The 22,583-nt window shown below is 39.0% G+C and overlaps 1 protein-coding gene and 2 non-coding genes across 4 annotated transcripts in view; 2 read left to right on the forward strand and 1 right to left on the reverse strand.

Annotated features, from left to right (window-relative positions):
- The window catches only part of LOC129768579 (alpha-L-iduronidase), a 31,803-nt gene extending 28,803 nt beyond the window's left edge, over positions 1–3,000 (forward strand). For both annotated transcript variants that reach the window (XM_055770326.1, XM_055770327.1), the window contains exon 7: positions 2,657–3,000. In XM_055770326.1, coding sequence (XP_055626301.1) covers positions 2,657–2,733 — 77 coding nt within the window. In that variant the 3' untranslated portion in view covers positions 2,734–3,000. The remainder of the gene's footprint in view (positions 1–2,656) is intronic.
- Positions 3,001–17,702: 14,702 nt separating this feature from the next.
- Positions 17,703–17,914, reverse strand: LOC129772019 (small nucleolar RNA U3). The gene has a single exon (XR_008742536.1). It is a non-coding gene; the product is annotated as a small nucleolar RNA U3 (small nucleolar RNA).
- A 4,258-nt stretch (positions 17,915–22,172) lies between these two features.
- LOC129772025 (small nucleolar RNA U3) lies at positions 22,173–22,381 on the forward strand. The gene has a single exon (XR_008742541.1). It is a non-coding gene; the product is annotated as a small nucleolar RNA U3 (small nucleolar RNA).
- Positions 22,382–22,583: the final 202 nt, after the last annotated feature.

Here is a 22,583-nt window from a genome sequence, read left to right on the forward strand (position 1 = left end):
TATATATATATATATATATATATATATATATATATATATATATATATATATATATATATATATATATATATATATATATATATATATATATATATATATATATATATATATATATATATATATATATATATATATATATATATATATATATATATATATATATATATATATATATATATATATATATATATATATATATATGTAAAGTTAACAAGTTGAATGAATTTCGGAATAATAACGTAAGCCACTGAACGAATTGGAGGGTCGATGACGACTGAAAATTTACTTTATTGCCTATTTTCACAGAGGTCTGATTATTATGGTTATGGCGTGCATTCCGGGTGTCGTTGTTGATGCGTGGTCAGCTTGTTAGAATGAGTGTCAACGCTCGTTCGTTCGATGACACTTTGGTTCACATCGTGTGGCGTGGATCGATCGCTTGTTGTTGTTGTGTTGTTGATATCGGGATGCTCGATAAGTATTATGGGTGATCCTTTTGTAACTTATATATATATATTGGCTGTCAAAAAAGTCCTGCGGTATTTTTTTTTAAATTTTCATTTGTTCATAAAATTAGTTACAATCATCTGTTTTAAGTCAAATATGCGCCGTTTTGTTCGATGACTTGTTCCCAACGAGATGCCAACTTCATAATACCCCTGTTATAGAAGCTCGCTTCCTTATTGGCAAAAAAAACTCGGATAGCCAATTTTCACAGGCCTCTTTTGTGGCTAACTTCTGACTACCTATCTCGTTCGCCATGGACAAAAACAGGTGGTAGTCACTTGGTGCAAGGTCCGGACTATACGGCGGATGCAAAAGAACCTCCCATCCGTACTCCCGGAGCTTCTGGCGCGTCACCAAAGAACTGTGTGGCCTGGCGTTGTCCTGATGGAAGACAATGCGGCCTCTGTTTATCAAAGATGGCCTCTTCTTCATGAGTGCTACCTTCAAGCGGTCCAGTTGTTGGCAGTACAGGTCCTAATTGAGCGTTTGGCCATAGGGAAGCAGCTCATAATAGATTATTCCTTGACAATCCCACCAAACACACAGCAGAACCTTCCTGGCCGTTAATGAGGGCTTGGCCACCGTCTGAGCCGCTTCAGCGGGCTTCGACCACGACCGTTTGCGCTTCACGTTGACGTAAGTGACCCACTTTTCATCGCTAGTCACCATCCGCTTCAGAAACGGGTCGATTTTGTTGCGATTCAGCAGCGATTCACATGCGTCGATACGGTCAAAGATGTTTTTTTGCGTCAACGTATGTGGCACCCATACATCGAGCTTCTTTGTGAATCCAAGCTTCTTTAAATGGTTAATAACGGTTTGATGACTTATCCCCAGCTCTTGGCCGATGCTACGGCTGCTACTATGCCGGTCTTTATCGGCTAATTCAGCGATTTTGTCGTAATTTTCGACGACAGGCCTTCCGGAGCGTGGCGCATCTTCGACGACCTCTACACCAGAACGAAAACGTTGAAACCATCGTTGTGCGGTGGAAATGGAAACTGTATCGGGTCCATAAACTGCACAAATTTTATTGGCAGCTTGAGATGCATTTTTGCCTTTGTCATAGTAGTACTGTAAAATATGTCGGATTTTCTCTTTATTTTGCTCCATATTTGCGACACTATAACTCACGAACGACTTAACCAAACAAAACACTGTCAAGGACTAGATTATAGTGCGCAAAAATACCTTTCCAACAAGCTATAGTATGACTCGATACAATGAATACAACTAGAACTACGCGCTTACAACGACACCTCGCGGAAATACCGCAGGACTTTTTTGGCAGCCTAATATATATATATATATATATATATATATATATATATATATATATATATATATATATATATATATATATATATATATATATATATATATATATATATATATATATATATATATATATATATATATATATATATATATATATATATATATATATATATATATATATATATATATATATATACCTAATTCTGGCCAAATCCTCGGTGTTATGTTTGAACTTTCAAAACTATCGTTTTCAGGAGACCCTTTTGTTGAATTTATTGATAAAGTATGATTGATGTACGAAGACTGCAAACAGCTTCATGTTCAATTTATACACGGATTAGTGCGAATTCAGGGGTTCAATATAAATAAAAGAATAAAAAATGGTAAGGATATCAAAAAATGAGACAACTCGTATTCTGAACCAAGCAAAATATTTTAAAGAAATGTTCTGATGTGGCTGGATTGTGTTTTTCCTTATTACGGAAAAATGGCTCATAATTGGTATAAGGGCAAAAACGTGAAACTTAACCATCGGGGATACTTCAAATCGAAAAATACTGGACAATCGGCCAGTGTAACCCAAAGAAAAATTATATGGTATTAAACATGGTCAATAATGAGAAAACTTTTGAAGCAGTTTTTGTCAAAATAAAACAAACGTAACGTTTCTGTCGATTTATTAAATATGCTTTATCATTACTTTATATAAGAGCAATCGCTGTATCGAGATTTTTTTAAAGCACTGTAAATTTTCATCCGTTGACATCCTTATGCATTCCGAAAACAGGTACTTGTGCTTCCGAATAATTGATCTTTCTTTATCTCTCCATTTTATTTTTCGGTTCGCGGATAAATAAACAATAAAAAACAGGTCTATATCGAGTGCGAACCATTGATTTGTTCGGGAAAGCTAGCGCCTTTTCGGCTGCTCAATATTTTGACTGCTGATTTCAATTATCTCGGACCGCTAATTATCCTCGTCCCTGGATACCGGTGCAACAGAGCGGTTATTTTTCCAACTCGGAATCGCGATGAGAAGCTGTCAAAAAGTGGTCAATAACGGATATTGCATAATGAATCGTTTCAATTTATCATATGGAAGGGGCGATCAGACAGCCTGCTAGGCTGAAGTCTAGTGGTTGACTTTATTAGTTATTGTAAATAATTAAATAACCTATAAACCAGTTTTAAATGAATATAACTAGTCGATAGTTAGTCGTAGCTGCATTACTTCATCCGAAATTGCCCTTTGAAATTATCTTCAAATATTTAAATACTCTAAAGGAGCTGGACAATAGTCTACAACAGCAAACAATAATCCACTCCGAGCACGAAATCGCTCATTCCCAACGTGGTCCGCCCCATTTGTACTGATTAATCTCAATTTATAACAAACTTCCTTCGGCCGGGCGGTGGTCATTCGTCTCCAACCCCACCTACAACAGAAAGCTCATCGTATGCTATCGCGCCGGCAATAAATATCCCAATCCAAATTGATTCCACCTTCTTGTTAGGATTGCTGGGCAGATCGCTATCGATGAATGTGCGCTACGGGGCAAGATGTTTGCCGAGAATCCATCGCAAACAAGCGCACTCGTTATCGTATTCAGCAGTCTGTCGGCGTAGGTGAATGGACCCCACTTATTTTCCGGGTATTTTCATAGTGCGCGAAGAATGAATACCCAGCCAGGATACCGAATGGGCTCGGGCTTGGGTGAAACTGCACTGCATTTCCTTGAATAGTGCGGACTGTACGCTAATGATGGAGCATCGTTTTACTATCCATTTTTCTGCACTGACGTGTCTGTTCTTTAAGGCTGTTTGCAATGCAGTAATGGAGTGGGAGTGAGTTTGCTATCGAGTGAGAGAGATAGCGAAAAGACCAAAGGACTATCCAATGGGCGTGCTTTTTGTGTGGCGGTGGCAGTGAAAGTAAGGTAGGTTAGAGGGCGTGAGGAGCTGCGATTTCATTCAACAATTAACTGTGTACCGATTGGTAGAAACTTAAAGTGGTCGATATCAACTAAAATTCTTTCGGAAGTTTTATCCAGCTCAACATCCTTTTCGTGGAGTGTTACTCTCTATTTTTATTCAATTTAATAAGTTTTTTGTTGGTTTCTGTTTTTTTGTGGATCCTCTATATTAAATTGCTGATAATTTGTATCACAATAACGGTTTTGCGGCTCATTCTCAATTTCGTGAAGTTATCTCTAGCATAGGAAAAGAAAAAGTAAACTACACTCTGTCCAACTAACAAACAGTTAGAATTTCAACAAGATACATTCATACATTCACTAAGACGCGACGGAGATAAGAGGTTGAAATTGAAAAAGAAAAACTTTTTCCTCGAACATGGAGACGATACGTAGACGACATTTTCGCATCGGTGAAAGAACGCTACCTAGACAAAACGCTCGACATGCTGAATTTTCGCCACGATTCGATCACATTTACTTGTGAAAAAGAGGTGAATGGAAAATTACCTTTTCTGGACTTGGAGATTACCAGGAAAGAGGACAACACACGGAAATTTGGAATCTACCGCAAACCAACATCCACTGACCGTTTTATAACGATCGATTCCAACCATTTTGGTGCGCAAAAACAAGCCACCTTCCATTCCATGACACATCGCCTTTACAATGTTCTCATGGAAGAAGAAGAGTTTGCAGAAGAAAAAGAAAACACAAAGCGACCACAGTAAATGGGTACGCGAAGGAATTTGTGGAAAGGATTCTTCGAAAACACAAACGCAACAAATACCCTCAAGACATCACAACACTACAACCGGAGTAGACGACATAAAGAGAATTACTCTGTCATTCTAGCCCAAAATAACGAATCCGATCAAAAACACACTTAAAAGACAAGCACTACACATAGTGTTCAAAAGCGAAAATACCCTTCGTGATTTGCTATGTAACCTGAAGGACAAGATTCCTCCCGATGAGCAATCCGGGATTTATGAAATATCGTGCCGAGATTGCCCTGCTGTATACATCGGGCAAACTCGTCGAAAAGTTAAGGTACGCATAAGATATCATAGAACGGCAGAAGATAACAGCAAACCAAATTAATTAGCAGTAGCAGTACACACCACCAGCCTTAACCACAACATCGATTGGACGAAAGCAAAGCTGATAAAATACGTCCGAAAGTCAACGCAACTTAACGCATGGGGATCAATGTTCATCAGCAACTCCCAGAAGCCGCCGATGAATGAAGATGATCCTCCCATTACATCGTGCTCGACGGAGCTGAGAATTCAGTAACCTAACTCTTCAACCTTCGGACGACTACACAACACCTACGAAGACAACGAGTAATCAGTCGGACATTGTCCCGTAGATGGGCAGCTTCGCGCCCGAAACCGGTCGACATCTAAGATAAATTTTAAACCGTTTAAATAGTAAGAATAAAAGTCACAGGAGGGTTGTGTCCGAGACACGACCGCATAGTTGACGTAAGATTCCGTTAGGTTGGTTGTTGGTTGGTTTTGGATATGTTTGAAGAAGTACATCGTTAAACTCTTTGATAATTATTTGGTGGCCTCCTGGGAAGATCTGTTTTGTTTGGTTGTTGGGTATTGTTTGTTCACTCCACCATGATGCCTCCTGTGTTATTGATGGATGAAATAAAGAGAAAAAAAACTCACCAATGTAATATAAGATAACTACCAATACCAAACAAAATTATCAATTTTTCTCATCAGTAAAAACATGTTTGTTTAATATAGAGAAAACATATTCAAATGGAAAAGGTAATTTTTTTTTATAATTTTTACTGGCCGCGTGTTTATTCAACCCAATGCGAATTTTAATTGGACTAACAACACCTATTACTATATGTAGAGCAATCTCTTTTTCTAATATTTCTTCACCTTTCCAATTTTTCTCACCGTATAAACTTTCCTTTGGTGGAAATGAACACAACAAAACAGACAGATTAAACCAAACGACCCGTTCTCGAGCGGGAACACACCTTGATTATTATCATTCACCTTACTTGCAATATAAAAATGCCCCCAACTTTTATATATTTGCAATGCCGATTTCCTCCGGGAACCTTGGTTTTGATGTTTCTGTTAGGGAATACATTTCGGTAGGAACAAAAGTTCCTACCGAAATGTATTCATGTATTTGCAATGTTGATTTCCCCCAGGCAGATTGGTTTTGATGTCTCTGTTAGGGAATACATTTCAGAAGAAATTGAAGCACGACTTCCCAGCGGAATGGAGACATAGTATTGTGATCCCCATCCCCAAAGTCGGCCAGAACAGCTGCTCCGTGAAAGGATACCGGCCAATATCCTTGACCTCCTGTACGTCCAAGACTCTAGAGAGGATGGCGAACCGACGGCTCGTCAATTACCTGACCGGAAACAAGAAGTTGGACTGCCGACAGTTTGCCTTTCGACCGGGGATGGGCACAAACACGTATTTCGCATCCCTTGGAGAGGTGGTAGCTGAGGCCAGAAAAAATCGACAGCATCTGGAGATGGTAGCCCTGGATCTAGAGAAGGCGTACAACCGAACCTGGATTCCATTAGTTCTTAAAACACTGGCTGACTGGGGGGTAGACGGCAACCTGCTGCACTTTGTTCAAAACTTCGCGACAAACCGGACCTTTGAGGTAAAAGTCGGGAACACCAGCTCCAGGCGCTTTCATGAAGAAACTGGTGTACCTCAAGGTTCCGTCTTAGCCGTCACCCTCTTCCTGATAGCGATGAACAGCCTGTTCCGGGTTATACCGAAGGGAGTATGCGTATTCACGTATGCGGACGACATCCTTTTGGTAGTGGTGGGGAACACGCACAGGGCACCACGCATCAAGATCCAGGCAGCTACCAATGCTATCGGTAAATGGGCTGTCGAACGAGGTTTTCGACTTTCGGCGCAAAAGAGTGGTCACATGGTGGTATGCAGTCACAAACACCAAGGTTGCAATTCGGGAGTCAAAATCTACAACAACCGCATTCCCCGCCGTAGAACGTTGAGAATCCTGGGAGTGGTGTTCGATTGCAACCTGAACTTCCAGCACTATTTCGACGAGGTGAAGAAAAGCTGCGCCACCCGGTTAAACCTCTTAAAAACCATCTCCAAACCTCACCGGAGTAACAACCGAACGATCCGTTTACGGGTGGCCAAAGCCATCATCAATAGCCGCCTCACCTACGGTCTCGAAGTGACATGCCTGGCCAGAGATAAACTCCTAAAAACTCTATCACCGATTTACAACAATGCACTACGGATTATCCCTGGTCTGCTACCATCAACACCAGCAGCCTCGGTATGCGCCGAAATAGGAGAACCTCCGTTTGACATTTTTGTGGACGCGGTGATAGTTTCCAGAACTGCGAGCTTTCTCGCTAAAACCAGCGGATGTAAGGAGACACACCTGACTGTTTTAACGAACGAAATCTTGCAGCAGGTGACACACTCAAACCTCCCATCGATAGCTAAACAGCTTTGGTTTGGGACTAACGACTGGAGGTTGCCGGTGGTCCAAGTGGATGATACAATCAGGAACAACTTTCGAGCTGGGGCAAGCTCTGTGGGTCTGGAGCAAACCTTTGTCGAACTTGTCTCAAGAAAATATCACAATTATGAAATTCGCTACATGGACGGTTCCAAAGGGATGCAAGGAGTTGGTTTCGGGGTAAGCGGTCATAATAACTCTCTTATTTCCAGCAAGAAGCTCGTCGACATTTGCCAGGTTTTCTCGGCCGAAGCTGCCGGAATATTTGAAGCTGCCACTATACCGTCAAGCAAATCGATCCTGATAGTTACCGACTCGGCTAGCGTCATCGATGCCGTTGGCGCGGCTATAACTAGGCATCCATGGATACAAGCTATCAGGAGGTATCTGCTGCCGGATACAGTACTCATGTGGGTCCCCGGACATAGTGGCATAGCCGGCAATGAAGTGGCCGACCGTTTTGCTGGAATCGGTCACCTTGGACAACTTTTGACGCGCAAAGTACCGCTAGACGACATCAGACTATGGATCGCCAACACATTCAAAATTGGGCGGAAAAATGGTCCGTTGAAGCGACGTTGTTCCTCCGGAGAATCAAAGGATCCATCACCAGATTCGAAGACGTCAAAACGATGAGAGAACAACGAATCTTATCCAGGTTAAGAACCGGCCACTGCAACATGTCACACAACTTCAACAGAGGACCCTTTCATCCCCTTTGTGACTTGTGCGAGGTTCGCAATTCAGTCGAACACATCCTCTGTATTTGCCCAAAGTATGAGAACCTCCGGAACTCACACGGGATCAGCGGGAACATTCGAGATGTGCTTGGCGACGACCCTTCACAAACTACTGCACTGCTCTGTTTTTTGAAAGATGCCGATCTGTACTTTAAAATTTGAACAAAAAACTTGTGATTAAAACGAAGATCCTTGTTCCTTCCCCTTCGCGATAAGGGGAACAAGAACAGTCGGCATCTTCGAGTGGCGCGGATTCCCCATCTGTGGCCTGGGGCCATGACAAGCGGACATCCTCGTCAAACCAGGGGAAAAAAAAGCTCAAATGCGTAGAAATTCTCGTGACGAAATCTGTTGTGTTTTATTGTTTTATTGTTAATTGCTTGTCCGTATGTGCATGTAAAATGGATAGTAAGCGCACTTTGCGGCATGGTTTAGGCCGTTTTTACTGAGACGAACCAGCCCAGGAGGCTGAAAGTCTCAAAAATAAAGAAAAAAAAAATTTCAGAAGAAACAAAAGTTCCCCCTACTTTCATGTATTTGCAATGTCGATTTCCCCCAGGCAGCTTGATTTGATGTTACTGTTTGGGAACACATTTCGGTGGGAGCAAAAGCTCCTCCTACTTTTATGTATTCGCAATGCCGAATTCCCCCAGGCAGCTTGGTTTTGATGTCTCTGTTAGGGACCCGCCGCATGTGTCATCAACTTCGACCAATTAGAAGTGGGTATTTCCGTTAGGATAGGGGTTGAGATTTTTCAATTGTTCGATAGTTAGTTTCATGACATATATTATTTTCTTCAATATAAAAAATTGTTATGGAGTGCCGAAATCCATTGACGCAACAATTTCATCAATCCATCATGAAATGACTGAGTAATAAGCATTTGAAATTGGACAATTTTCACGATGTGCTCGATTTTCAATTTTCAATTTGTACCCCAATATGTTCCCGAAAGACGTAATCCTACGTCAATAAGTGTTTGTCTTATCTCGCGTCGCGTCTTAGTGAATGTCGTGAAGTTCTTACGATGCACAACAAATCAAAATAAAAAGTGATGTTCATTCATACACTGAAGCGGCCCTAATCGCTTCAGACATCATTATAGAGACGCTTGGAGAATGCTTCGCTCCATTTTTCCATATTTCATTTTAACACGCGCGTTGTTGTCAATTTACAAAAGTACATCCACCTTGGAGATGTACGGCCCTGTTGTTAATTTTTGTTTTCGCGTATGCTAAATTTGCCCTAGTTTAATTGTGTTGCTCTTTACACAATCGCGTGCAGAGTCAGCACGAGGAAGCGCGCGCCAAATTTGTATTAGTAAATAAGAAAACAAGAATTGTAAACATTTTTTTTTAACCCATTTATTTTTTTTAATAGGCTCATTAGCATTTTAGCTGCAACAGAGCCGGGTTTTTTTTAATCGTGTACATGTACATATGTTTATGTTTCTATAAATTGTAAATTACACAGTAGCCATTTAGGCGTTAGGTTTTCTGTTCCATTACATTATGGTAAATTACACAGTAGTAGCCATTTAGGCGTAAGGGTATTCTTTCTGTTCTACCATTGTTCAGCAGACCGGACAGCGGAGACAGTTGATATTGATCATTGTTGGGTTATTTATAGAACAGCAGCCCGATGTTTCTTGCAGAGCAGAGCAGTTGTATAGATGAATCGACCTTATTTCGACCGTGGATCGATCTCCATCGCTGATGATGGTTGCGTGGACGTAGTTATTCTATAACAACACAAAGATGGTCAGTTGAGAGTCCTGAGTTTGAACTCACGATCGATCGCTTAGTAAGCGAACGCGTAACCAAGTGGCTACGAAGACCCCCTAATTGTAAACATGACGAATAATAAAAGCATTCGAGGCAGTCAAGCTCGGGGGATTGGTACTCAGAATTTCTACCGCGCCAGGCGCGTTCAATTTTTCCTCCGAAAGGTCCATGATTTGGTATCAAGCCAGTGCCGAAGACGGTCGGTTCAAAGTGGTGACAGCAGTGGGATACTGAGTGCCGCTCTCGATCCCTTTTCGCTAAGTGCTTGGTGTTGGATTAGGTGTAACATTAAGTTCCGCATATATTTAGCTTACAGAAGATAAGCTCCCGATTGGCAGTGCTTTAATAGTGATATTGAAAATAAAGGTGAAAATAAAGTCAAATACAGAGTGGCCCACTGGTGCAAGGGTGTGTATATGTGTGAAGCGACGACGGTAGAATTAACTCTGGCATACCGAGAGAAATAAATCGTAACACATTACTTGCGTGCAGTAATGACAGGCACACCTAAGTAGTAACCAGAAACAGTGCGCAGAAACCAGTGCTACAACACTGTTAAATGCTTAGAATAAAGTATATTTAACGTCAATTTCATTCAAAAGAGTTGTTTGTTTATTTATTGCGCTTGGATATGATAATCTCAGCCGTCCAGTTACTATAAGACCATTTCGAAATTCCCAAGTATCATCAATGGAAAATTCAAAACGATCGGATGATTTACCAGTCAAAAAAAAAAAAAAAGTTTTTGGTCCTTAATCCATTGTTTAGTTTCCTTGCTGGTATGAATAGTAGCATTGTTTTGCTGAAATGTGAATTGTTTGTGCCGATATCCTCTCAACAACGATAGGAGAGAGGATTCCAGATTCCTTGAATGATTTTGAAAGCTATCTTGAGCTTCCCGGTTGCACAGAATCCCGCCCAAACCATACACGAGCCTCCACCAAAATTCCTGGTTGAAAAATACTGTTCTTTCTTCCGTAAATCACGCCAGTACCCGTTGAAACCATCAGGACCATCCAAATTGAACTTTTTTTCGTCAGTGAAGATAACCTATACATTGAAGAACTTTCCGTTATGGTATAGCGTAAAATGTATTTTTTTGAAAACATTCTTTGTCACAACATATCATGTCCCACTGTCGGTTCATGTGAGCTTTGGCAAAACTCAGACGTCTTCCGATGTGAGATGGTGTAAGATGGGAAGCTTTTACCTTTTAAGCCCTCTTCATGTGAGTATTTTTTACCAAAACTTGGTGAATTGTCAAATTGTGAAATTTAAATTTGAATATTGCTTCATTTGCATAAGCAATTTTGATATATTCGAAGCTGTTCTAGCAATTTCCCGCTTATCTCGGTCAGAGAGCTTCGATTTACGTGGAGCACCCTCCTTCTTACCGTATCCTTGAGGATTCGTCAAATAATTGAGCACTACTTCATGGGATCGTCCAACCCGGCGAGGAATGTCTCTGATACCAACATTTTCTTGGTTAAATGCATCGATTTGTCTTTCATCACCAGGTCTTATATCGAGTTTTTCAAAGAGAGCGCTACAAAAGTTTTGACGTAGGATTACGTCTTTCGGGAACATGTTGGGGTATAAATTGAAAATCAAAAATCGAGCACATCGTGAAAATTGTCCAATTTCAAACGCATATTGCTCAGTCATTTCATGATAGATTGATGAAATTTTTGCGTCAATCGATTTCGCCACTCCAAAACAATTTTTTATATTGAAGATAATAATATATGTCATGAAACTAACTATCGAACTATTGAAAAATTTCAACCCCTATCCTAACGGAAATAACCACATCTGATTGGTCGAAATTTACGACACGTGTGGCGGGTCCCTAACAGAGACACCAAAACCAAGCTGCCTGGGGGAAATCGGCTTTGCAAATACATGATAGTAGGGGGGGCTTTTGCTCCCACCGAAATGTTGCTTCGTGGAATTGCATATCAATGACTGATCGTGTATTGTGAAAAATTTATCACAAGTTTAAGTGTAAAATATATGGTAGCAGTTGTGTTGATATATGAAACGATTTATTTCAATTTTCATAAATAAAAACCAAAGTGTGTTCCCGCTCGAGAACGGGTCGTTCGGTCACCAAATCATTATCAAAGAGTTTAACGATGTAATTCTTCAAACATATCCAAAATCAACAGATAGCCTAACGGAATCCTACGTCAACTATGCGGTCGTGTCTCGGACACAACCCTCCTGTGACTTTTTTTTTAAATAAAATATAAACGGTTTTGGATATCAATGAAATTCTTTATTCATGTGAAAGAATATTTGATGCCATTATGTATGGAACTCGATTTCTTTTGCGTACTTTTGGGTACGCTTGCAGAAGTCCAAACGCTGAACCCAAATTTCGACGGATCTCAAGCATAAATCGGCCGATACTGCTGCAATTTTACGTTCGATATTCGTACGAAGCTCATCAATCGTCGCTGGATTGTTGACATAGACCGTAGACTTGACGTAGCCCCACAGGAAATAGTCTAACGGTGTTAAACCGCACGGCCGAGGCGGCCAATTGACTGGGCCATTTCGTGAGATAACACGCTCACCTAACTTGGTTTTCAATAAATCGATTGTTAAATTCTCTGTGTGGCTTGTGGCGCCGTTGTCCTAGTCCATATCATCCAATTCGGGTGAAAAATATTCGGTTATCATTGAGAATGACGTGTGAGCAGCGTTGCCAATGTTCAAGTTTAAACTGGATTCTTCCAGTTTTTTTCTCCCGATCCAGTCAAACAGTCAAATCCTAAAATCTTTCAGTTTTTTCAAATATCATCCAGTTTTATCCAGTTTTTTATATGTGTGCTTCAGTTTTACCCATTTTATGTAAAATGAATTCACGATGTATAAATAATATCCCTCAAAGAGATTCCAGGTGATTTTTTCAAATGTCTTCACATGGCACGAAAAAATGTCTTCAAATGTATTCACAATCATAACGGAGGAAACTAAAACTCATAACTTAATTTTGGACAAAGTTTGATGGCTTATTCTGATAGGTATTGTTATATAGCGCATTTCATTAAACTTACCTTGAGTTTTTGATGTTTATTTCAATAAATGTGAACAAAGAATATATTGCGCAACTGCATACTAAATTTTATGAGTTTAGAAGTGATAATTGGCTTGACAAACCGTTGATTGATTGAATATAGCCCCAGTTTTGCCACTAAAACGGAACTGTGATAACTCAATTTGTTTATTTCAGCCTTCAAGTTTTGGTTGTGACTAAAAACATATCCATAAAACTAATTATTGAAACGGTATGTAACCGGAAAACCGTCGATCCGAGAAGTGGTCGTTTGAAAGATCTCGGTAAATTGTATAGTTGATTGTATAGTTTAGGCCCAAAATAATAAAAATACAATGTCACAATCATCCCAATTCTCGGGCGCAAATAAGTTAATGTCTTCTAGAGATGTATTCAGACCGCTTGAAGTTCTCCAGAATTTGAAGTAAAAACCGCTTTTTTGTTGAATTCATTCTTTATGCTTGTGGATTTTCTGCTTGGAAAAATTTGAGAAAAGCAAGTGAATAACCCCGAGAAAAAAGTCTCCGTCAATTACTAGGAAGGAAAGTAAACAAGTGACACTGATAAAAAGGTGAGCGGATGACACTGTGATAAAAGTCTTTTGACTATATTTTCGGCCAAAAGTTAGAATTTCATGGAAATAACATCTTTCAAACCACGCACGCTATCATACTGAAGTGTTTTCACATATTTGATAATGTCTTCAAAATGTATTCACAAGATGGAATGTCTTCACAGTAAGTCAAATGTCTTCAAAATGAATCTCATCTCTGATCCCTCACTCACCCTTCCTATCTCTTGATCAATTTAATTTTTTGAAATTTATCGTTCGCTCGATCCAATGTATATTTACATTGGATCTATCATTCGTTTCTTACACACTCAACTTAGTGTTTTTCTCTTGTTTACGCTTCCGGATTCAGTGCGTGCTACTCTGTCTTTGAATTTATCTAAATATCATATATTCTGCGTCCCACAAAACATTTTGAAGATCAGACCAATTGAACTACCATTTCAACCACAACTGGCAATGTACATAGCAAGAAATCTTACCCATAAAGGTTTGAAGAGCCCGTGTGCTATGCTGGCGTTGAGTTTATATAATCATTAAATGTTATAGATCCTCCAAATAATTCTAAAGTTCAGATGATCATAGAGTCAATATAGTCGGTGTTAAGTCAGAGGAGACCAAGTCGCAAAATTGAAAATATCGAGTTATTGATTGCATTAGGTTAAGTATTTCGTAAGCTACATTCCACATTTATCAAATTTGTAAATCACTCGTACAGCAGGAAATCTCATTTAGATCTTGATAAAATACCAAAGAATAATACCAAAATTGGAAAGAAATAGCTTTTGCATACCAGTATTTCATAATTTCAATACCAAAGTTAAACTTTATCAGTGTTGCTTTGGTATTGGAAGTGCTCTTTTTAGTATTGGAATAATATTGTAGGACCTGATAAAAAATTATTCCTGCATTTCAATATATAGATCTGCTCGAATGATATGATTAATTAATTGTTTTTGCCATTTTATGAACTACATATAAATACTACACGAAGCTTCGAAGGAAATCCGATTGCTCAATCATTAGAATAAATAAAAAAAAAATCATTTTAGAGCCGATATTTTTTTTTTAATAAAACGGTTTTACAGGATCCAGTTTTTTTAAGAGCAATCTTCCAGTTTTTTGAAAAATACTATTGGCAACCCTGCGTGTGAAGGACTGATTTGGGTCTTCCTCAATTGATGCGCTAGCGGCAGCAATATTCTCGACACTACGGGCACTTCTTTGTCTCACTGGCACGGGAATATTTGCCTGTGGATTCAATTTTTTTCACTAGATGCTCAATTGTTGATCTGGCAGGACGATTATGACGACCATAAATTGGACGTAGCGCTCTTAAAGTTGAGGTCACTGACTCCGAATTTCGGTAGTAAAATTTAATAATCTCGACTCGTTGTTGGATAGGATATCTTTCCATTATGAAATGGCAAACCTTACTGAAGAGAAATGCCAAGAGAGCGGGAAAAAATATGGCGTCGTTTGCTGTCCCTATCGGTCTACTTTTGTAGCGTTCCTATTGAAATACCCGTTAGAAATTGGACAGAGTATACCGTTTCCAATCATATTTCGGACAGCTTCATATTTCGGACACTCTTTATAAATAATTTGACATGCTCAATGTCATGATGATATAACTAACGGGTGTTAAATAAAAAATGAGAATTTATTCAATCACATATAAAAAAATAATTTTTTTTTTCATCGATTTCAGTATTTTTTATTAATAACAATGTATTTTCTTCAAAAAAATGTCAGTGAATGTTTGAGTAAGGACCGTGGTCTGCTGTTCGACGCAACTTTGTCGCGATTCTCTCACAAGAACGTTGTACGGCACTTACGTTCATTTTCCGGATACAATTCCGGATTCTTGTAGTCAGTTGCTTCGTGTCCTTGGCCTCCAATTGTTTTTATACACTAGGGCACTGAGTGAGCCAAAGAAATCCTCTATTGGGCGGCACTGGGGCAAGTTTGTTGTGTTACGATCTTTCGGCACGAACGGTATCTTTTTCTCCTCAAGATACGCCAGCGTCTTCTTGACGTAATGGGAAGACGCCTTGTCCGGCCAGCAGACGTACTTCCCATCCGCGTGATGCTCGTTCAGGAACGGCAGGAACGGATTTTACCGAGGCACTCTTCTCGATAGATTTGTTGGTTCATTGCCAGACCGCTCGGCTTAAACCAAGGCTTTGAAATGCCCCGGTCGGAAATGGCGATGTACAACATAACCTTTTTTTCAAACTCGTGCTTGAACTTGTATTTCACTTCAGGCGGTGTGGATGACTTGTTGCTGGAGTAGTAATTATCATTTCCTGGAATATGCGTTTTGGACAGCGGAAAATAGCTTTCGTCGTCCAGAACGAAAGACGTCCCGCGGTATTTTTTGGTCATCCACCGACACTGTGATTTAACCGTCTCAATCTGCTCCTCCGTGTACTCCGGCGACCTCGTCTTCTTCCTGCAAACGATTCCTTCCATCTTGAGGGTCCGATGGATCAATACGTGGGAGCAGCCATATTTCCGACCGGCGTCACGCAGGCTGGTTGCGTCCTTGTTGTCAAACAGCTTCTTTAACGATGTCTTCCTCTGCTTCGTCATTATCGTCACCGGACGACCACTTCCGACCTTCCGCTCTACGTTCAGGGAACCCAGGATACGATATACCGTACTGACAGGTACATTTTCTTCCTTAAAATGTGCCACCGTGAACTTTTTCCCTTGCTGGTAATGCGTTTCGTAGAACCGTACAATGCGTTCGCGGAGCACGTGCTGTTTCGACGCCATCTTTGCTTTGACTAAATTCAAACTAGCAAAACCAAACTCGCCTACTGTTTCTAGGGAGCCCAAAGAGCAATTTTCTTGGAGAAAGAAAATTTTACGCTCTTTATTTGAGTTACTGAAAGGTATTGAAAAAAATCTCATTTTTTATTTAACACCCGTCATAAAATGATTATCACGATTGATTCTTTAGAGTAAAGCGGTCCATACATCTACAATATTATTGCACAACATAGGTGATTGTGAAATAATATTGAGGGTGTGTTTCAGATATTGAAATGTTGTAGAATATATTGTAAGATATCATAAATTTTAGATATTTATTGTGCAACGCTTACAATATTGCATGATCTATGTGTGACGTTGTGCAATATGGTGTCAGTTATTGTCAAAGCTCATGTTCACATTTACATCGCCTCGGTTGTAAAGTGAGTGTTATCCTTAAAAAATTTCACAGACTGTTTTTTGAGGACGCGTGTGTCGCGATGGCCATCAAAAACGCCGACGGGATTTTATTATCGAGTTTATTAAGACTAATCGTTCACTTCCGGCATTGTGAGATATCATGTGTCAGGTTCCAACGAGTACTTGCGATGAAATATTGAACGTCAGTAGCCAGCTTTGCACAATATTCAGGACCGACTAGTGATCCCCGATAATCGTTCGATTAATCGATTAATCGAATACTTCCTACAGAAATCGATTATTAATCGAACGAATACTGCGCAATCAATAATCGAAGCGAACGAATAATTTACGTCGATTAATCGATCCAAACTCAGAGAGAAAAAAAACGTACGGCCACTGCAGTTTTATCCTGAAAAAAAATCATTATCTTTAACGCTCCCCTAAGTTCGTAAACGAAGCTCAATGCCGTCAACGTGAATTGAGCTTCGTTTACGACTTTAGGGGTGAGTAAAAGATAATAATTGATTTTCAGGCGGAATGAACACTTTTTTGATTCCATATGGCTTTCTAGCAAATGAGAAATATTAATCTAACTAATTATTTCTCTCAGTGTGACGATCAATCGATTATTTGGGCCGATTAATCGTATCGAATAACAAACTGCTGAAAACTATCCGATTAGCTGATGAACGATTAATTTCAAAAATCGGGGATCACTAGGACCGACTTCAATATCATCCCCAAATGATTCAATCTTATTGCACAAATATGACTGTGACGCCATAATATTGTACGTCGGTGGACAACCTTCAATAATAATGCCAATAAATTCGTACAATAGTATTGTGCGTGTATGGAGCGCTTAACCCTTTGGTTATATATATCATCAAGAAATAAAGCATTTCAAATTATTTATATATTTGTCCGAAATATGAAGCTGTCCGAAATATGATTCAGAACGGTATGTCAAAACATGATTTGAGCTAATGATTATTTAATTTCTTTGAAGTGATTTCCAAAAATACCTCACGTTTTTATAACTTTTAAATACTTCAATAGCATTATTTGAGCAGCATATTTTGATTGAATCCAATTTCATTAACCACTCAGACAGTGACCAGTCTTTGCAGAAGAGCCCGATCATCAGTGATTCGGGGCTCTACCGGAGACCGATAAAGCATCCCCGAATCGAGTTTCACGCTCCAGACTGATCACTATGTCTCATCATCGTGGGTGAGAAATCTTTTCCATTCGGAAAAAAAAACTTGTGGTGAAAACTTGCCTACAGAAATGACCCTGTGAAGCACAGTCTTAACGGAAAATATTTTTCCTCGACACCGTGTTCATTCTGTGTTATGCTACTCTAGCGATGGCGTAGGTAATGAAACGAGATGAAGGAGATATAGAGAGATGGAGCGAAATTAAGTTGCATCGATTTTCATTTTTTTATGTTGTTGACAGTTGTCAAAATTCGATTCGTACAGAATAAATTTTAGATTAAGCATACGGCAAATCGCAAATAGTTCAAAAATGTTTAAACGTGATAATTTTGCTGTAAGAAACAAGGAATGCGGAAAACCATCGAAAGTGTTTGAAGATGCCGATTTGCAAACTCTATTGGAAGAATCTCAACAACAACTCGCAGAGCAATTAAGTGTAGACCAATCAATCGTTTTCTGCTCCAAAAATTATCGGAATGTAATGAAGGCAATACAAAATGATTTTGCTTGATGACAATGCCCTGTAACACCGAGAAAGATTTGTCAGGGAAATGGTTACTGAATTGGGATCTTCCACCGCATGCGACTTATTCGACAGACTTGGCTCCTTCCGATTATCCTTTGTTTCTATCCATGTGATACGCATTTATTGAGCAGCACTCCAATTCTTACAAAAATATGCAGGGATGGCTTGTTGACTAGTTTGGCTCAAAAACCAAAATAGTTTTTACGAGGAATTCTTAATTCGTTGCTATACAAAGGAATACATTTTTTCAATTCGATGCCCAGGGAAATACTCGTTTACCTTGAGTTGGGGCCGCGTGTTCAGTACTACACACGGGTAGTTTTTACCCTTATATGGCAGATGGGGATGAAATTTTATGCTAGATGGGTTCCTGGCACCATCTAGTATTAGAATCAACCATTGAACCCTCCAGGTTTTTACGAACTTTTTGACCAAAACACCATGGCCGTCAAAGTGTTAAATTGCTTGAGAGATGGAAAAAATGTGTGGGTTCCAATGCACAATGATCCACAAGGTGCATTTGAATGGAAATTAGCATTTAGAGCTCGACAGTTATTTTCTAGATAAAAACTGTCTTCGACAAAGTTGTTACATATGATAGAGCGCTCATTTTTATGTTATCAAAATAGAGTTAGAGGCGAATGAACTGAAAAGTTTAAACTCTCTTAAAGCCAAAAAGAAGAAGAAGAAAATAGAGTGACCAAATTTTCTTCTTCTTCTTTGACCAAATTGTCGATGAAATAAAAAATATAACTTTCTTATCTTTATAGATAGAAGTAAACATAGTTCAACATTGTTGTAGCCTCAGTTATTTGAGACATCTTTGTAGAACTTTTTTTTTCTATCTCCTAAAATAACCGATATAGCGCTTTTTTCTAGGTTGCGTTAGAGTCACCATGAAACCATGTTTTTTGCTCTAACTTTTATATTTCATATTTTACATGCAAACTCTTTTCGAAAGACTTTTAGAGCTTACTAAAACAAACATTTTGTGATGCAGAACCTGTCAGCATCTCAACTCAACTCAAAGTCGTTGATATTTCTTCCCGAAAATATCTGTTTGTCATTATTTCTGGGGCAAGCAAGCATAAAAAATGTTTGTTGACGGAATTTGAAAGAATAAAGTTCACTCTATATAATATGTGATTTTCAAAACTATGTTATTTTTTGTGTTTGAGTAAATTTTGGGTGAAAACCCATCAATAACTTTGAACACGATTAGGATATTGACGAGATCCTCATCGCAAAATATTGGTCTTGATAGGCTTTAAAAATCGTACGAAGACAATTTTGATGTAGGATTTTATAGATAAAAATAAAAAAAAGTAAGCAAAAACCCGTTTTTTAATGGTTACCCTAGTGCAACTTAGATAGAAAGCGCTGAAAACAATTTTTTGGAAGATATTCATTCTCTAGACAAAGTTGTTACATTGAGCAGCTTTGATAAAGTTGTTACATATGATATAATGCTCATCCAAAAATATAGAACGCATGTTATCGAAAATAGGATGACCAAAATTGTCGGTGAAATAAAAAATATAATTTTTTTATCTTTATAGATAGAGGTAAACATAGTTCGACAATGTTGTAGTCCCAGATATTTTAATGAACTTTGTAGAACAAAGCGCTATTTTTGTAAGTTGCTTTAGGGTGACCATGGAAAAACGGATTTTTTGCTTTTTTTATTTCAAATTCTACATCAAAGCTGTCTTCGTACGACTTCTAGAGCTTATCAAGACCAACATTTTACGATGTAGAACTTATCAATATCTTCATCCTACTCAAAGATATTGATTGTTTTTCATCCAAAAACTCATGATATTAGGCTGTTATAAAAGTCCTGCGGTATTTCCGCGAGGTGTCGTTGTAAGCGCGTAGCGCGCTATAATATAGTCCTTGACAGTGTTTTGTTTGCTTAAGTCGTTCGTGAGTTATAGTGTCGCAAATATGGAGCAAAATAAAGAGAAAATCCGACATATTTTACAGTACTACTATGACAAAGGCAAAAATGCATCTCAAGCTGCCAATAAAATTTGTGCAGTTTATGGACCCGATACAGTTTCCATTTCCACCGCACAACGATGGTTTCAACGTTTTCGTTCTGGTGTAGAGGTCGTCGAAGATGCGCCACGCTCCGGAAGGCCTGTCGTCGAAAATTGCGACAAAATCGCTGAATTAGCCGAGAAAGACCGGCATAGTAGCAGCCGTAGCATCGGCCAAGAGCTGGGGATAAGTCATCAAACCGTTATTAACCATTTGAAGAAGATTGGATTCACAAAGAAGCTCGATGTATGGGTGCCACACACGTTGACACAAAAAAACATCTTTGACCGTATCGACGCATGTGAATCGCTGCTGAATCGCAACAAAATCGACCCGTTTCTGAAGCGGATGGTGACTGGCGATGAAAAGTGGGTCACTTACGACAACGTGAAGCGCAAACGGTCGTGGTCGAAGCCCGCTGAAGCGGCTCAGACGGTGGCCAAGCCCTCATTAACGGCCAGGAAGGTTCTGCTGTGTGTTTGGTGGGATTGTCAAGGAATAATCTATTATGAGCTGCTTCCCTATGGCCAAACGCTCAATTCGGACCTGTACTGCCAACAACTGGACCGCTTGAAGATAGCACTCATGAAGAAGAGGCCATCTTTGATAAACAGAGGCCGCATTGTCTTCCATCAGGACAACGCCAGGCCACACACTTCTTTGGTGACGCGCCAGAAGCTCCGGGAGCTCGGATGGGAGGTTCTTTTGCATCCGCCGTATAGTCCGGACCTTGCACCAAGTGACTACCACCTGTTTTTGTCCATGGCGAACGAGCTAGGTAGTCAGAAGTTAGCCACAAAAGAGGCCTGTGAAAATTGGCTATCCGAGTTTTTTGCCAATAAGGAAGCGAGCATCTATAACAGGGGTATTATGAAGTTGGCATCTCGTTGGGAACAAGTCATCGAACAAAACGGCGCATATTTGACTTAAAACAGATGATTGTAACTAATTTTATGAACAAATGAAAATTCAAAAAAAAATACCGCAGGACTTTTTTGACAGCCTAATATTAATTTCAATTTACTCAAACACAAAAAAAAACAAAATCAAAAATAAAATTGAAAATTACACATTATGTAGAGTGAAATAATATAAAACATTGTTTATGTTTGCCCCAGAAAGAATGACAAACAAATGAAGAGAGCGTATTTTTTGGGAAAAAATATTAATAATTTTGAGTGGAGTTGAGATATTGACAAGTTCTGCATCACAAAATGTTTGTATTAGTAAGCTCTAAAAGTCTTTTGAAGACAGTTTGCATGTAGAATTTGAAATATAAAAGTTAGAACAAAAACAATTTTTTTTCATGGTGACCCTAACGCAACTTAGAAAAAAGATGCTATATCGGTTATTTCACGAGATAGAAAAAAACTTTGCTCTGTAAAGTTGATTAAAATAACTGGGGCTACAACAATGTTGAAATATGAAATATGTTTGATTCTATCTATAAAGAAAAGAAAATTAAATTTTTTTATTTTATCGAAAATTTTGGTCATTTTTGGTAACATAAAAATGACTTTGAATAAAATATTTTAAACTATTTAAGAATAATAAATTCGTACACCTGGTAGAACGCCCTGTACAAGAACACAGAATTCATTATGACAACCTTGGTCAGAATGTTTCCAGTAAGGTGAGCGCTAATGAATCTTATAAGATTGAGGTATATAATGATTTCACTACATCTCTCTATAGCTCATTCATCCCGTTTCATTACCTACGCCATCGCTAGAGTGACATAACACAGAATGAACACGGTGTCGAAGAAAACTATTTTCTGTTAAGACTGTGCTTCAGAGGATCATTTCTGTAGGCAAGTTTTCACCACAAGTTTTTTCCGAATGGAAAAGATTTCCCTCCCACGATGATGAGACATTGTGACTAGTCTGGAGCGTGAAATTTGATTCAGAGTTGCTTTATCGGCTTTCGGTGGAGCCACGAATCGCTGATGATCGGGCTCGTTTGCATAGACTAGTCGCTGTCTGAGTGGTTATTTTAATTCATTCCAATTTGTGTCGTTTTACTGGAAAATAATCACATTGAAAAAGATGGGTGGGTAATGTCGGGGACATTACCGGAGTGACGTAGGACTATACAAAGGGGACAGCTCTTGTTAAATATATATTTTAAATATATTGTTTTATTTTCTTCTCCTACGTGAATACCTACCTATCTACCTGAAAAATGGATTAG

Source organism: Toxorhynchites rutilus, chromosome 2, assembly GCF_029784135.1.
Source record: "Toxorhynchites rutilus septentrionalis strain SRP chromosome 2, ASM2978413v1, whole genome shotgun sequence".
NCBI classification, from domain to species: Eukaryota; Metazoa; Arthropoda; class Insecta; order Diptera; family Culicidae; genus Toxorhynchites; species Toxorhynchites rutilus.